Source organism: Cryptomeria japonica, chromosome 3 (assembly GCF_030272615.1).
Source record: "Cryptomeria japonica chromosome 3, Sugi_1.0, whole genome shotgun sequence".
In the NCBI taxonomy this organism is placed as follows: domain Eukaryota; kingdom Viridiplantae; phylum Streptophyta; class Pinopsida; order Cupressales; family Cupressaceae; genus Cryptomeria; species Cryptomeria japonica.
In genome coordinates this window covers 261809091-261825197 of record NC_081407.1, presented here as the reverse complement: position 1 = coordinate 261825197, position 16107 = coordinate 261809091, and the positions used below count along the sequence as shown (strand labels likewise).

The 16107-nt window shown below is 39.3% G+C and overlaps 1 protein-coding gene across 1 annotated transcript in view; it reads right to left on the bottom strand.

The window, feature by feature from the left end:
- Positions 1-413: 413 nt before the first annotated feature.
- The window catches only part of LOC131066820 (very-long-chain (3R)-3-hydroxyacyl-CoA dehydratase PASTICCINO 2A), a 52882-nt gene continuing 37188 nt past the window's right edge, over positions 414-16107 (bottom strand). Inside the window, exons 7-10 of the mRNA XM_058001676.2 lie at positions 1320-1390; positions 1042-1123; positions 786-882; positions 414-699 (exon numbers count right to left, since the gene is read on the bottom strand). Coding sequence (XP_057857659.1) covers positions 626-699; positions 786-882; positions 1042-1123; positions 1320-1390 — 324 coding nt within the window. The 3' untranslated portion in view covers positions 414-625. The remainder of the gene's footprint in view (positions 700-785; positions 883-1041; positions 1124-1319; positions 1391-16107) is intronic.

The window sequence follows — 16107 nt, the reverse complement described above, 5'->3', positions numbered from 1 at the left end:
GATGTAAATGGTGCACAATAGACATATCTCTCTGTAATGATATACAGAAGCAGGCACACGTGGGCACATACGTACAAAAAGCATGCAAACGTCAGGCATTTCTGAAGTACCAAATTTTACAGTTTCAAGATTTCTTTTTAAATAGCAAATATCTATTGCAGCTTACCTCCTTGAACCCCATTTACAATTTCAATATTTTTTTGAACAACAAATGCTTTTATAGGCACCTTTTATGTTCTTAACCCAAAACAGATGAAAAGATGTCCCCTTCTCTACGAATGTTGAGTTCCATTAAAAAGAAATTATTCTAGATAGAAACAAGATTTTGAAGCAAAAACCGAGGTGCTACTTATGAATACATCCTAAATAAAGACTTTAGGACTTGCAAAAATGTCCACACAACTCATATGATATACCCGCACTTTTTTAGATATTTTTCTTTCTCTTTGTAGATTAAAAAGCATAAACATGCACAATAGGACGAGAAGAAGAATTTCCATCCCAACAAAATGAGATTGCATACATGTTTTTCAGTACAATAGTCAATGCCTTACGCTATTATTTTTAAGATACTGTTCCATAGTGTTTTATCATCTCACTAATTTTCCAACGGGCAAAACTAGCATCAATCAGACTTTCTGGATTTCGATAAAGCTTTCTTTCTCTGTCCTATCATATAGGTATACATATGCGGACTTCCTGCATAATATAAGAAAAGTAATATCAGTGTGTTACAAAGCTCAATAATCGGTTCCCCAAAAACAACCAAAAAAAGATTAACTGACCTGGTACATAGACAGCTAGTACAAGAAGTGAAGCATAGAAATAGTCAAATCCAAAGTTGAACTTGTTTGGCATCCTTAAGCAATACAAGTCAGAGTTCTGCAAGACAAGATTTTGAATAAGAGTTATAAGACCCTAAAAAACATTCATGTAGCAATTGAAACCTGTCTGCTTCAAAATGATATGTTAGAACCTAGCAACCCATAAAAGACTATTGGAAACCAATAAGGAAACCTTCAGAGCATGTCAAAGGGTTACCTTAATATATGGCAAGGCTATATAGATCAGTCCAACTTCACTAGAAATGCCAGTTGGGTACATAACAAAGAAGGTGCTATACCTAAAGAACAAAAATCACACATCAATGTAACGCACAAATTGAACAATTTCTGCTAGATGAAAATTTCTCGAGGAATATCAGACAAGCAAACAATGACATTAAAAAAGATGTACTGATCTGCCAGTCATTAATATCAAAAGTAGGAAACCACCCAAGACAGATACATCACGAAGAAGAGAAATAAAATAAGACTCACCGAAGCCATAGAAGCCATGCTGGGGTATAACCAAACGCCTCTTTCAGTCCAAAGAAAGAATATCGAATTATCTGTATGTAACAGGAGAAATTTACTTGAGGAAATAGGGAAATATATCACTTCTAGATGATTTGCTCTCTATAGCAGGTGATATCAAAACAAGAGAGATAATTGCACCGACAAGTCGACTAAATGACCATAGAAAAGCTCTCTAATCAAAAAGATCGATTCACTCATTAGAAATTACAATCAACAATTATCTACCGATAAGACTTACCATAAAGCAACACCATGGGTAAAGCCTAAGACATCTCAATGAATAATTACAGTCATCATTGATTAGAAAGAATCCGCACAATTCCTAACATTCTCTAATTCTCTATGTATGTCAAAAAATTCAATATTCGTGTACTAAAAAGCATGAGCAAAGCCAACGACATGCAAATACAAAATTTCAATTATCATCGATTGCAATGAACCAACTTGATTCCTGCTAACCCAAAAAGATTTTTAACTGTGAGAAATATATTTCTCACATAAAACAGAATCCCTTCCATTTTACATTATAAAATTAACTAATGAGACTAGAATGTGCATTAGTAGTCTCAAATCAATTTGCATTACAAATTTACTGCTCACATCAGTCAACCAAGCTCAAAGCCAAAAGGTATACAGATACAGAATTTCAATTATTGTTCGTTACATTGAAGCAGCTTGATTAATGCTTCAGCACAAAAATGTCCTCACTCTTGAATATATCATGTAATACATCAGTCAGAGAATATGCCCCTTCCATTATACATTATGCAATATACTTGTGAGAATAGATTATACATCAGTAGTCTGAAATTTGAACAATACATTGACATTAAATATTAAAATGCAATCTTCTTCTAAAATTAGACCTGAAGGAATAAAGACATGACATCCTTCCATAGTTTCGAGCTGAGAAAAATATGAAAGCTACAAACAATTATTAGTTGCTTAACTTTTAGAATAAGTGCCAACAAAACTCCATAGATGATATGAATCATACATTGAAAAACCTAAGTTTACCATTAAGAATATCTAACTCCAGTTAGAATATTCAATATTGATATAGGTTTTTTATTTTAACACTGTAAAAGAGGAAAATGAATTTACTTAGGCCAGCAAAGTTTTTGACTGAACCTTCCCTAGTTTTATCCAAATTTCAACTCCAACTAAATAGCTAAGAAATCAAGGAGGTTCCACTGCTCCAAAGACAATAAAATAGTTTTCAAAGGTAAAGGAAGAGCTGGTAGTAACTTTATGTGGTACTTCAAAACTTATTATCCCTATACAGATGCAAGTGATGCAACATGTGGTGTTATCTCAACTAAAAGAGTAGTTGCCCCTATTTCTTGGAGGGACCCCTTCCTTGAGGACACTTCAATGGTCAAGGATAGCTGAAATCTTTATGGCATACAATTTGGTTTTCTACCATTAGATTCCTAGCAAAGTTATAACACAACTTCCTGATCCGACCTTACTCAGCATATTATTTGGACAAGCATGACAAATCACCAAGGCCCTAAACTTCATTCCTACATGGAAACCTGTCACCATGTCAAAACAAGACGTATAACAACAGTTAAGACCCATCAGCCCAATAAAAGGGTCATCAATTAAAGCAACAGTCAACTTCAGAATCACCAGAGGAATGAGAATCTTGTGGAAATTATTTGGACGGTTGTGGCATATGTAGAGCTGTAGGAAGCGAACAGTAGTCCCAGAGAGTGGGCTATTTGCATAGGAGTATTGAGAAAGCAGAATTATAATGTTTCAAATATATGAACAGTGTTGCAGTGTCATAGAGTCCCTAGTCTTTGTCACAGATCATTGTATCATTGCCATCACCATCATTATATGCAGAAGTTTTCCCCATTGAGTTTGGCTCTTGCAAGTTTATATTTCTAGTTCTTTACTGCTGTGTGTTTGCTGATTCTTCTGGGAAAGTTCAATATGTTTTAATTTTTTTCCATATGTGATGATTTGTTAGCTTAGCTATAGCACAAATTTAAATATCAGATTTGGTATCAGAAGAAGTTCTTTCTTTGGTGGGATTTCAATGAACATATGCTTTAGGGAATTAGCAAGGAGAGAGGAAAAGGCAAAATAAAAGGCCCCAATCTTAATCATGGAATGAAAGATTGAAGGCTTGATCTTATTCCATTCATAGACAAAAAAGAGATTATATCTACAGGATGGATGGACTGGAACAAAGCATGCAGAGATTCCTTGAATCTCAGCCTGAGCTCTCAAGAGCCAACCTGGAACCATGAGGAACTTAGGCAAGTTGTAACCAATCTGGAAAGAGAACCGTTCATTCAAAAAGAACATAACGTCACTAATAGTGCTAGGAAGAAATACAGACAAGCAAGGCCACCATAAGGAAAATGGCAACTAAAGCTCCAAGGACAAGGAAGGAGAACCAAAGAAGAGTGTTCCACCTTTCAAATTTAGGCCAAGATGGATATTAAATGATTTAGATGCCAGACTGATCCTGAAAAGGTAAATAAATGGTTTAAAAAGTAAGATTTACTCTGATGTTTCTGAGTAAGTAATGTTGAGAAAATCATATTTGCAAGGCTAAAATTTACCAGCCATGCTATTGCATGGTGGGAGAGTTATGCAAAGTCCATGGAGATTGATAGAAAGTCAGTCGCCCATAAAGATCGAAAGATTTCAAGGGACTTGTGATAATTTGTTGTCACAAAAGCTTGCACCCTTGCTGAGTTATCAACTCATAACTCAACAACCTTGTGAAACATGGAAACAACCCCGAAGTGTGGGACCTTGCGCAAGGGGGTTGAATCTCCGAAGAAGGCCCGCTTCCTTCTCAATCCAAGTGCAGGTATTGAACCAACTCAACACTCCAAATCTTACTTCTAAACCTATCCTAACAGCTTGCAGAGGAAAAGGGAAGAGAGAAATGCTTGAAATGAAAAGGAGGTGATGCACCAAGATAAAAGATGTTTCTCTCCCCACCCGAAATGGCACAAAGAATCAACTGAAATACCCAAGAGATGCACAAACTTCAGTTGCATGAATGACCTCAACGCATGTATGGAGGTTAGAACTTGCTGACTGTCAAGAGGGGAGAAGGTTTCCCACAAGTCACACCCAGAAACAGGTTAACACAGCATATATGTGAAAGAAAGCCACAAACATACACTTACAATGAAGGTAAGAACAAATACACAACATACATAAGTTGAAGTAAGGCAAGAAGGATGATTTCAATTCATTATAAGGCCAATGGCCAAACTTACAGTTGCAGAAATGCAAGATAAATACAAGTCTTTAAGAGAAGTGAAAGAGCATAGAATAGCTCAAGCCAACGGGGAGAGAACCCTTTACAATGAGGCTTAATAGCCTTTATATAGAAAACTAGTCGTAAAGGAGAGACCATTGGTCGAGGAAGAGAAGCCTTGACCCCTGTGTGTGCAAGGAAATGTCAGACAGGGAATGCAAGGAATTGCATGCACCTGACATTGTGTACATGCAAGCAACCCGGCCATACCCTGACAACGCAATCCCAAGAAGAAAGGTACTTCTAGAAGGTGGATTCCCTGGCATTCCAAAGTCAAAGCATGCAGGCATGACATAAGTAACCACAAACAAGCATGGCCTTGTACTCCACCTGATGGAAATCTTGCAAAAAAACATTAAATGCGACCCTATAGCTCCACGAAAGAAAGTGTACAAGTCGCAAGAGTCATTGGAAGACTTAAGAAACACAGGTTACTGAGGTTTGGAAGACTTCGAAAACACAGGTTTCCTAAGTTTGGAAGACTTCGGAAACACAGGTTACTGAAGTTTGGAAGACTTCGGAAACACAGGTCCCCGAAGTTTGGAAGACTTCGAAAACTCGGGTTTCCTAAGTTTGGAAGACTTCGAAAACACGGGTTACCAAAGTTTGGAAGAGGCAAGGACTTGGCGATTTCGGGATATCGAGATTCCGAAAGAGGGAAAGGCAGGGACTTGGCGATTTCGGGATATCGAGATTCCGAAAGAGGGAAAGGTAGGGACTTGGCGATTTCGAGATTCCGAAGTTTGGAAGGGCAAGGACTTGGCAATTTGGGATTTCGGGATTCCGAGATTCCGAAGGAGGGAAAGGCAAGGACTTAGGAACTGCGGGGTTCGGGAGTTCCGAGGTCAAGGAAGGGAAGACTTCGGAACTTCGGGGTTCTGGAGTTCTAGGGTCAAGGAAGGGAAGACTTAGGAACTTCCTTCTGACAAGACAACACTTCACACTTCATGATTCCATTGTTTTCTCTTTGATCAATTGAGGAAGCGCTGGTCCATAGAACATATCTCTTATCGGTTCTCACTGATGGACCAAGGGTGTCATTAAATGACAACATAACTCAATGCTTGCCATTGGACTATGAAATCAGTGGCACTACCTTAGACCATAGCAGTAAAAATCATTTGGGGAAAATATCGGTCAACCAAAAGTACAAGATTTTTTGAAAAAATTGTGAAAAAATCGGGTTTTAAAACAAATGTAAAAATTGAAGAAGAGATGAAAACCATTTTTAAAAAAAACTTCAAATAGCAATACAGATATAGAGAGTAAATAAAATAGAGTTTAACCCATGAATTGTAGAAAATAGATTTTTAATGTTTATATTCATATTGCCGATTACATAGACAACTATTCAGTTAACTTTTTAAGAGGGCGATTACCAAATTGCAAAATTCAATTAGGACTTGGATCGTCTTGTTGATCAATGTCAAAAAGCTTAAGCTCCACCCAATTAGGGGTTGAATTCTAAAGGCATATATGGGGATTCATTAATATTTCCAAAAGCTAGTTATTCTGTCAACCATGGCAGCACACAAAACAAGTCCATGAGAAATAATTGAAGCAAATCCACCTCTTTGAAACAAGCAAAGATTTGATCTTTTCCTAAAGATGTAAGCATACAGCGAATGGTAAAAGAACTTGGGACAAGAACCTCTTAATGTTTTGAGAGTTGAAATGGATTGATGATGAAGTGATGATGTATGAATAAGATGATGGATGAAAATGTTTTCAACTTTCAATAAAAACTTTGTGTTACCACCAACTCTACCTCTTCCCTTTCGCCCGATTTTTCAAAAAAATTCGGCCCATCTATCGAGGGGGCATACCACCCATTAAATTTACATTTTATGGGGCATTTCTTCACACCTATTTTTCTTTTTTTGAAACGACGCGATAAACTGCACCGTCTCAAAGAGGGGCAAATGTAGTCACATAAATCTGTCCACTTAATTAAATGAATACTTAGTATTTATTTGATTATTAAGCCAACGCATTGGTTGGTTGTCGTAGCGTACTTTCTCATATCAATAATGGAACCATCAATTAATAATTAATTAAATTAATATTTAATTAATTCGTCTTAACCCTCTTCTCCTATTAATTAAATAAATTATTCAATTTATTTGATTTAATTCACTTAACCAAATTCATACCATTAATTAAATAAATAAATCATATTTGTTTAATTAAATCTTCTCTCACATTTAAATAAATTAATATTTATTTAAATCCCCCAAAATCCCACCTCTCACATTTAAATAAATAAATCATTTATTTAAATCACCTTTATCCTCCACCCACTTGTATTTTCCTACAAATGCAAGTTGCACATTTAAATAAATAAATCATTTATTTAAATCACCTTTATCCTCCACCCACTTGCATTTTCCTACAAATGCAAGTTGCACAACTATTTTAAATAAATTATTTATTTAAAATCCTATTTATCCTCACCCACTTGAAACCTTTAATGGTTTCCCTTAAAGTCTTCAAACTTAATGGCTTATTTCTAGAGTCTTCTTAAGCCTTTAATGGTTTCCCTTAAAGTCTTCAAACTTAATGGCTTCCTTCTAGAGTCTTCTTAAGCCTTTAATGGTTTCCCTCAAAGTCTTCAAGCATTTAATGTTTTATCTTCTTTTTCTCATTTAAATAAATTAATATTTATTTAAATATTTATCCAAATGCAACTTACACCATTTAATTGAAATAAATGATTTTATTTTAATTGAAAATACCAAAATTCCTCCCACTTGCATTTTCCTACAAAATCCACTTGCATGCTTAAACCCCTTCTAGATTCTTCTAAACCTTTCCTAATTAACCTAATCCATCCCCTAAATATTGTCACATTCCTAAGCAAATTGGAGTCACTTTTCAAAGACTCCAAAGTCTTTGAAAAGCAATTAATGATTTGTGTGTTCAACAAATTAACCTCTAAAGTCTTCCAAACCACTTATGGCTCTTACATGACCATTAATGGTTAATTCCACTTGCACCCATGGTCAAGGACTTTGACCCCTAACTTAACCCTCATGTAACCCATGTGTCTCTTCAAAGCATTTATTTCTTTGACTAGGGTTACCATCATGTCCCCTCAAGCATTTAATGCTCCTTATCTCTCCTCTCAAGCCTCCTTATGGTGACACTTGTCAACATGGGATTGGGTTGAAAGTCTCACATGGATTGAATATCTTTCAATCCTAACCCTTGTTAAGATTGTTCAATCTTAACCCTTCATTTCCCCATTTCTTCTATAAATAGAACCCTTCTCCTCAAGCAAAGCAGGAAGCATTAGAGTATTGTTGTTATACTGGTATTAACATAGAGCTTTTTCATAGCATCACTATCTACACTTGCATAGCATTTGCTTATCATATTCAACCATCTTGAATCTCCATATGGCATCCATGGCTAGTGCTAAAAGCTGAGAGCTACACTCATTTGGGACATGGAGAGGGGAGAAACAAGAGAGAAGCATCAAAAGGCATCATGGAAGCATCTTAGGGAGGCTCTTCTCCTTTCTTATATTTTGTTAAACTTCTTTCATGCTTTTTGAAATCTCTTTTGATATGTTTGGAATGGTTTTTAGTTCTTTGTTTTGTTTTTATGGTTGAAACTAACTTATTAACATTGAACTTCGTTGTTGCCTTGTCCCCATTTCCATGAATCAAGGAACTCGTTGTAGCTGAAGGGATTTTGCCTTGTGGAAGATGAATTTGCTGCTCTTTAAATGAATTTGGATTGCTCAATAGTGAAATTCGCTTCCCTTTTGACAGATTTGCTCCTCCTTTGTTTAATTCTGATGCTCTATGATGAATTCGTCCCCCTAAACATCATATCCACATCTTCAATGCTCGAATTTGTCTTCCTTGATCATCAAGTCTGCAACTTCAATGTCTGATTTTGCCTTTTGTGCTGCAGCAACTCAACTATATTCTGATAAAATTTGCTTATGTGCTGACAGAATTTGATGTCTAGCTGGAGAAATTCACTCAGCCTGCTCTCAAATTCGCACTTGACAAGAAGAAAATGCTTGAATTGATGGTCAAAATGAATATCTTGATCCTTCTTTTATAGGCGCTTAGGATAAAAGAGAAGTCTTTTGGAGTGTAAGGCCGACTTGCTAAAACAATAAAGTGCCTTCCTCATGCTGGCCGACTCAACACATACTCTCTTCATCTCCTTTGCAATTTGAATTTTGAATGAGTTTAGGGGTCAAAAAATGCTTGTCTTATTGAATTTCGCTTTAGGTCCCTTGCAAGGTGCATACAATTCGCTCAAGGACCTTAAGGAGGCCAAGGCCGAGGTAATAATTTCGCCTTGTCCTTTCCAAGGACAGGCCCTATATGACAATTTCGCTCTATGACCTTAAGAAGGACAAGACTCAAAATGAGGTTTGCTCTCTATCCTTTGGGACGACAAGTCCTAAGACAAAATTCGCTCTCTGTCCTTCGGAAGGACGGGCCCTAAATCAAAAATTCGCTCTTTGTCCTTAACAAGGACAGGACTTATAATGTTGTTCGCTCAATGTCCCTTGGAAGGACAACTTCAAATGATAAAGCTCGCTCTTGGACTACAGCAAGGTACACTCATGATTCTAAACAAAGTTTGCCTTAAGACTTCTCCAAGATACATATTCAAGTTCGCTTTGGACCCTCACCAAGGACAAGGTATGTAGTTTGCTCTAGACCCTCAGCCAAGACAAGGCAAGGTAATAATTTTGCTCCACGTCCTTTGGAAGGACAAGACCTATATGACAATTTTCACTCCAAGAACCTTCTAAGGAGAAGACTTAAAATGGAATTCGCTCTATGTCCCTTGGGAGGACATGGATCAAGTTCGCTCTAGGACCTTAGGAAGGACAAGGTCAAGATAGGTATTTTGCTCAATGTCCTTGATAAGAATTTTGCTCCAAGACCTTGGTAAGAACAAGACTCAAAATGTAATTCGCTCACCGTCCTTTGGAAGGACAAGGTCAAGTAAGAAATTCTCTCTATGACCTTAGGAAGGTACATCACTTCGTGAAGAAATTTCGCTTTGGAACCCTAGCAAGAATAGGACATCAAAATTTCGCTCTAGGAGGACAAGGTCAAGGTAAAGATTTCGCTCTATGTCCTTTGGAAGGACATGGGCTTGAAGATAAAAATTGCTATTTGGACCTGTTGGTGTCTGTTTTATCATCTACCAAACATTGGGATAGGATACCCGAAGGTATTCTATCCTCTCCAAAAAAATCACTACTGATTCCAAGGTCTATATGTGCAAACAAGCAACTTTAGTGGAATAGCTTCTTGGGTAGTGTATGCTGAAATTTTCAAGGGGGACTTACGTTTGACAAGTATCTTGAACTGCTGGACTTAGATGGATTTAGCAATTTTTAGGCTCTTCTTCTTTTTTTGGGAATTTTCCGGGATTTAGACTTTCAAAAGAAATGAAAAAGGGATAGGGTTTAGGAAGGCTAATCTAATCCTACAAATTCTAGAGACGGTATCAACTGGATGCTTTCGAGAAACCAAACCTTGCTTCGCCACACTAGGGACAACTACACAATGTCAATGCAATCTTCAATGGGTTGTGCTTATGATCGAGATGTTGGGATGCACAGGGGATGGGCTCAGACTAAATTTGCACGATAGAATGGAAATCATCCATTTACCAAAAGTATGAGCGGAAATACACCATCAATTGATACTTATCAAATCCTTCATTCAAATTAACAACAATGAAAGCAAATCTAAATTATTTCTAACTAAGTGTTGAGGCAATTGAAACCATGCAAATCATTCAAATAATAGAGATTACAAAGCAACGCACATGCAATATATTATCTAGAAATGACCTTAAGCAACAATACATCAAAAACCTCACCCTTTTCAAATGAGGGGAGGCAACCTTACATAGTTTCTCAAAAATAAATGAATGGCCGAGATCAAACAGTGATCAAGGGCCAAGATTGAAAGTCCTAAACCCTAATTAGGGTTTCCCGAAATACTATCAGTTCAAGCAAATGAAAGAGTGACAAGTGGCGCAGCTGCTAATTTTACTGAGGTGAGTGGCCACTTTCCTCTTTCAGAGATTCAATGTATCTGGACACCATGAGCTTGACCTCCTCCATGGTGACACTTGGCAAACCGCCAATCTGGAAGTCGATGAGATCCACATCGTCGGCGCATGTGGCAAGGATGTCTTCCCACTCCACTGCTTGGGTGAGGAAGTTGTCATCAATGTAGAGGAAGTTTGCAATCTTCGAAAGATCACCTTTGTTAATCATCCCTAAATCTCAGAAGAAGCTTGTCTGAATCCTGGCTCTCAGGTTCTCTGCTTGTAGATGCTTCTCCCTTAGGCTTTCCTTCTGCCAGATTTCTGACGCCACACGGAATACCCTGCCGAGGATCTCTCTAACCCTTGCCTCTGTCTCAAAACACTTGGTCTCGGATTTCTTCAGAACCTCAATCCGAGTGACCAGAGCATAGTACCATGTGCCGAAGTCGTACCTGTCTCCTGTCTGTATGATGCCTGCATCCACTAAGCTCTTCTTTGACATGCCTCAGATAACCTTCAGGTGAGGGAGTATTTCATTCTGAATTTCATCCACTTCTTCCCAATTGGATGATAGATCCTAGATACGATCAATCAACAAAGAAGTTGCCTCATGTGTTGATACTAAGTTTTCTACCAAGGTGTCAGCACGTATCACAACGTCTGAAATCCACTCCTTTTCTTGAGTGTATGATCCCTTCATCTCATCATAGTCCTTCATTGATCCCTGCTGAAGAGGCTGTGGTGGAGTAGCTGGGACTTCATGGTTGAGCGGGCTGGTAAGATGGAGAACATACTTCCTCCACTGCTGGTTCTCTTCTTCCACTTTCTTCCTCTTATCTTTCTCATGAGCCAGCCTTGTCTTTAGAACATTACAGGAGTCGTCAAAATATTGGATCTCCTGGTCCTAGGTAGGCTTACCCATCTCTATGGTGGTAATCTTGTAGTCATCTGCGGTGACATTGTCCCTAGTCTTCCCTTCTTTAGGCACTGCTATCTGGACTGTCCTGAATCTGGCACTGTCTCTCTGAATCAGGGAGAACTTCTTGGCTGGTTTGGGTGGTTTAGCTATGGCGGGTTCATTCACCTTCTCCAAGAATGCTGCGGTAACCTCCTCGGTTGAGGGGAAATCCTTGGGAACCTTGGCCTTTATCCTTGCCCTCAGCCAATCAGGAATGGTTGATTGTTCTACAGTGTTCCGATCAAACTCGTCGTCTGCTTCTCCTGGGTTCGCTGGTATGCCATCCAAGAAGATTATAGGGGCTTCATCCTGCCCCCTGTCTGGAGTTCGGAAGACCTTCTCCACCACCTCCTCAACTGGCTGGGAAAGCACTCTTACTTCATCATCACTCACATAGATGTTCATCTCTTGTTCCCCAATTGTACTCTAATCAAGCACAATGGAAGCAGCACTTAGGATGGAGTGACTTTCGCTGGATTCCCTTCTCTCAACTACAGCCCTTTTCCCTGTGCACTTTGTGGAGCTTCCACCCAACTCCTTTCTCTTTCGAGATCCAACACTTTCTAGATTCCGAGCATCACCGACAGAGGCACAAGGATGAACGGATAGAGTATCATCTATTCCCATTAATTCATAAGTTAGAACCACACCTTTGGCCTTCAACTGTTTTGTCTTTTCAGACACCCACCACCTTGAGTACTCAACCACCGACCTCATGAGGTCTACTAGATCTGATTTTTCTCCCTCTGTCCAATCTATCAAGACTAAAGGTTCATTCTTCATCTTCTCAAAACTCGGCTGCTGAAGTTCTAGGCTTTCTTCTACTTGATCGACAACTTTGAATACTTCCGTTGCTCTAACCATACTTAAAGGAATTCTTGACCAGAACCTCTTCCGGATCTCAAAACTATCGACTGCATTAGCCCAGTAGTCTTCCAGATCCAGTCTGTGCTCAAACGTTGTCCCTTCGATCTTCTTTATCCTATGGAATGGATCAAAATCTTTTCTTGCCTTGTATTGGTAGAAGGGATACTAGGCCAGTTCTTTCTCAGCGGTAGCTGTAGCCTGTGATGATGGACATGTTTCCAGCCCATTACCAATTGTAAGTGAGGATGTCCCTGCCTTCTTCTGCTTATCCCTTTGGATCACTATATACTCCTCCAATTGTCTCACAACCTCGAGCAACACCACTCAATTGGTAGGGTAAGCTGGAAGCTTGTATGGAGGACCAAAGAATCCCTAAATTTGGAGGTAAGTGAACTTTGGATATTGGATGTACCAACACCTGAACCGACTGATGAAGTCCATAGACTCTTGAGAGAGCCTCTGGTGTAGGCCACCTTGAAGGGTCCGGGTAATGTGCATCAAGAAGGCATCATTCACCCTTTTGAAATGGAACTTCTCCTCCATATGGAGTTGGGGATAGCAATCATATACCGGAAATTGGTTCTCCTTGTTCCCAACTTCTCCTCTACAAGTGAGACCTCTGTACCTGTAGGTCTTGGCTAAAGAATAGAACAAGTAAGAACTCATGAAGAAAATCCTATTTGCCTCCAGATTCCTTAGCTGGCTGTCTAAGTTGTCGCTGATCATATGGGCCCAGTCTATCATTTTTACTCCATTGATTATTTCATTAATGAAATAATACATCCAGGGTTCGAATGGAGCTCCCTGAGGATTTCCTATTATTCTATTGAGCAAGACAATCATGTCCCCAATGTCCTCCTTGAAGTATGCTCGCACTAGGCTCTTTCTCTGGAGTTTGGAGGCGCCCTTCCTCGGCTTGTCTAGCCAGGAATGATTAACTATGGCATCATATTCTTCCAAGTGATCATGGTACGGACTGTCAGCTTCATCCTTGGTCATATATACTGTGTTGTGCTACTCAGGGATCCTGAAGGCCTCTCTAATGGCCTCATCGCTGACATTCCCCAACATTCTTCCATCAGGTGCAACAATATCCTTACTGATGGGGTTGTAGTGTTTGGCACATTCAACTACTAGTTCATTGCACTGCATGGTGGGGAGGAAGCCGGCAGCGTGCACGATACCACTCTTCATCATTTTTCGTGCAATGGTGGTAGGCACAAGGTTGTCCAGACCAAACATTCGCTTCTTAAACTCCCTCAGATTGATGTGTCCGAGGTTGGTGTCGCTGATGTTCTTCCACTCGGAAGTCATCCTCGACTCTGGAGGAGCATCTTTATCTACCTGGAACTTCATGGTGCTTAAGACCTGTAGATGAATGATGAAAACTTTAAGTTCAAAAATTTTTGCAAAATTTCGAAAAAAAATAACAGGGCCGCGAAATGACTGAGTGTTGGAAAAATTTCCATTTTTCACTCTCATACTTAGCCACAAAAATTGAATTTTCACCTCCAGACCTTCAGCCTTGAGGTCGGTTGAAGTCACCATCAAGTGTTAAAACTTTCAAAAAAATTCATACTTAGCCAAAAAAATTGAATTTTCACCTCCAGACCCTCAGCGTTGAGGCTGGTTGAAGTCACCATCAAGTGTTAAAACTTTCGAAAATTTTCATACTTAGCCAAAAAAAAATGAATTTTCACCTCCAGACCCTCAGCCTTGAGGTCGGTTGAAGTCATCGTCAAGTGTTAAAACTTTCGAAAATTTTCATACTTAACCCAAAAAAAAAAAAATTTATTTTTTTTCAAAAAAAATTCTGAAAAAAAATATTTCTCTAGTTCTTGAAAATATTCAGAAAAATCCATTAAATCTGCATTTTGAATTGGATTTTACCTTCGAATGTGCAGGAACAGGGCTAGAAATCCTCTCGAAAATATTCAGAAAATTTTACGAAGGTTTTATAATCTTCTCACGCTTGATTATTTTCCAAAAATCCGCTAAAAATCTGGTCTAAAGCGATTATCCAGCTTCCAAAAAATGTCAAAATCCTTGTCCAGATGTTCTTCGAACTGAACTTTCACCAAGCTTTCCTTAGTAATTTCGAACTCTTTGATGCAATAATGAAGTTAAAATGAAGTATTTGTAAGCAAGGTCAAATTCTCAAGTAGAAATCTTTAAGATAATACTTCTAATTTCATCTCCGGCTCTTTCAGCAAGTTTTTTCGCCATGTTTCCAATTTTGAAAATATCTTCCAAAAGTTTCTATTTTAGTTTATAAGTTCCAAATATTAATTAATCTTCCAATATTCTTCTCTGGAAACTTTCTATTTTGGTTGAGGTTGGAAAATATCTGACAATCCATGAATTTTCTTTTTTTAGAAACTTTCTATTCTGGCTTTGGAGTTCGAAATCCTTATTAATCTTCCAATATTCCATTTTGAAAAACTTTCTATTTTGGTCTTCGAATTCGAAATTTTAGATAAGTTTTTTATGACATCATATTGATCGTTTCTGACATTTCAATGCCTTCGTGAAATTTTGAATTTTGAATTTCCAATTTACTTCAATTTTGGCGCACTTTTAGATATTTTCCTCCAAGGTATGGCGGACTTTGGCTAGAGCTCTTCCTTGGCTTCCATTATGGCGAAATTTTTGGCTAAGGCATTGGGGCGGACTTTAACCCTTGCTCCCACATGACCTCTTCACCTAAGCAGACTTTAGTCTTAGCACCTTCAAGGTCTCCTTCACCTTGGCGGACTTTGGTGTTGACTCCTCCATAGTCTCTCTAGGTGGGGCGGACATTGGGCCTAGCACCCACATGACCTCCTTGATGGCTCCTTCATCCTTTGGCGGGCTTTGGTGGTCTCTTGTCTAGGGCGGACTTTGGAGACACCTCCTCATGGCTCCTTCAACCTTGGGCGGACTTTGACCCTTGCTCCCACATGACCTCCATCAAGGTGGGGCGGACTTTAGGCAAGGCTCTCCACATTGTCTCCTTCCTCCTTGGGCGGACTTCAACCTTACCCCCTTCATGGCTTCTTGCTTGGGCGGACTTCAAGCCTTGCACCCATGTGATCTCCTTTGATCTTGGGCGGACTTCAACCCTTGCTCCTCCTTGGTCTCCTAAGCCTTGGGCGGACTTCAACCCATGCTCTTCCATGGCTTCCATTATGGCGAAATTTTTGGCTAAGGCATTGGGGCGGACTTTGACCCTTGCTCCCACATGACCTCTTCACCTAGGCGGACTTTAGCCTTAGCACCTTCAAGGTCTCCTTCACCTTGGCGGACTTTGGTGTTGACTCCTCCATGGTCTCTCTAGGTGGGGCGGACTTTGGGCCTAGCACCCACATGACCTCCTTGATGGCTCCTTCATCCTTTGGCGGACTTTGGTGGTCTCTTGTATGGGGCAGACTTTGGAGACACCTCCTCATGGCTCCTTCAACCTTGGGCGGACTTTGACCCTTGCTCCCACATGACCTCCATCAAGGTGGGGCGGACTTTAGGCAAGGCTCTCCACATTGTCTCCTTCCTCCTTGGGCGGACTTCGACCTTACCCCCTTCATGGCTTCTTAGGCATTGGTGGACTTTAG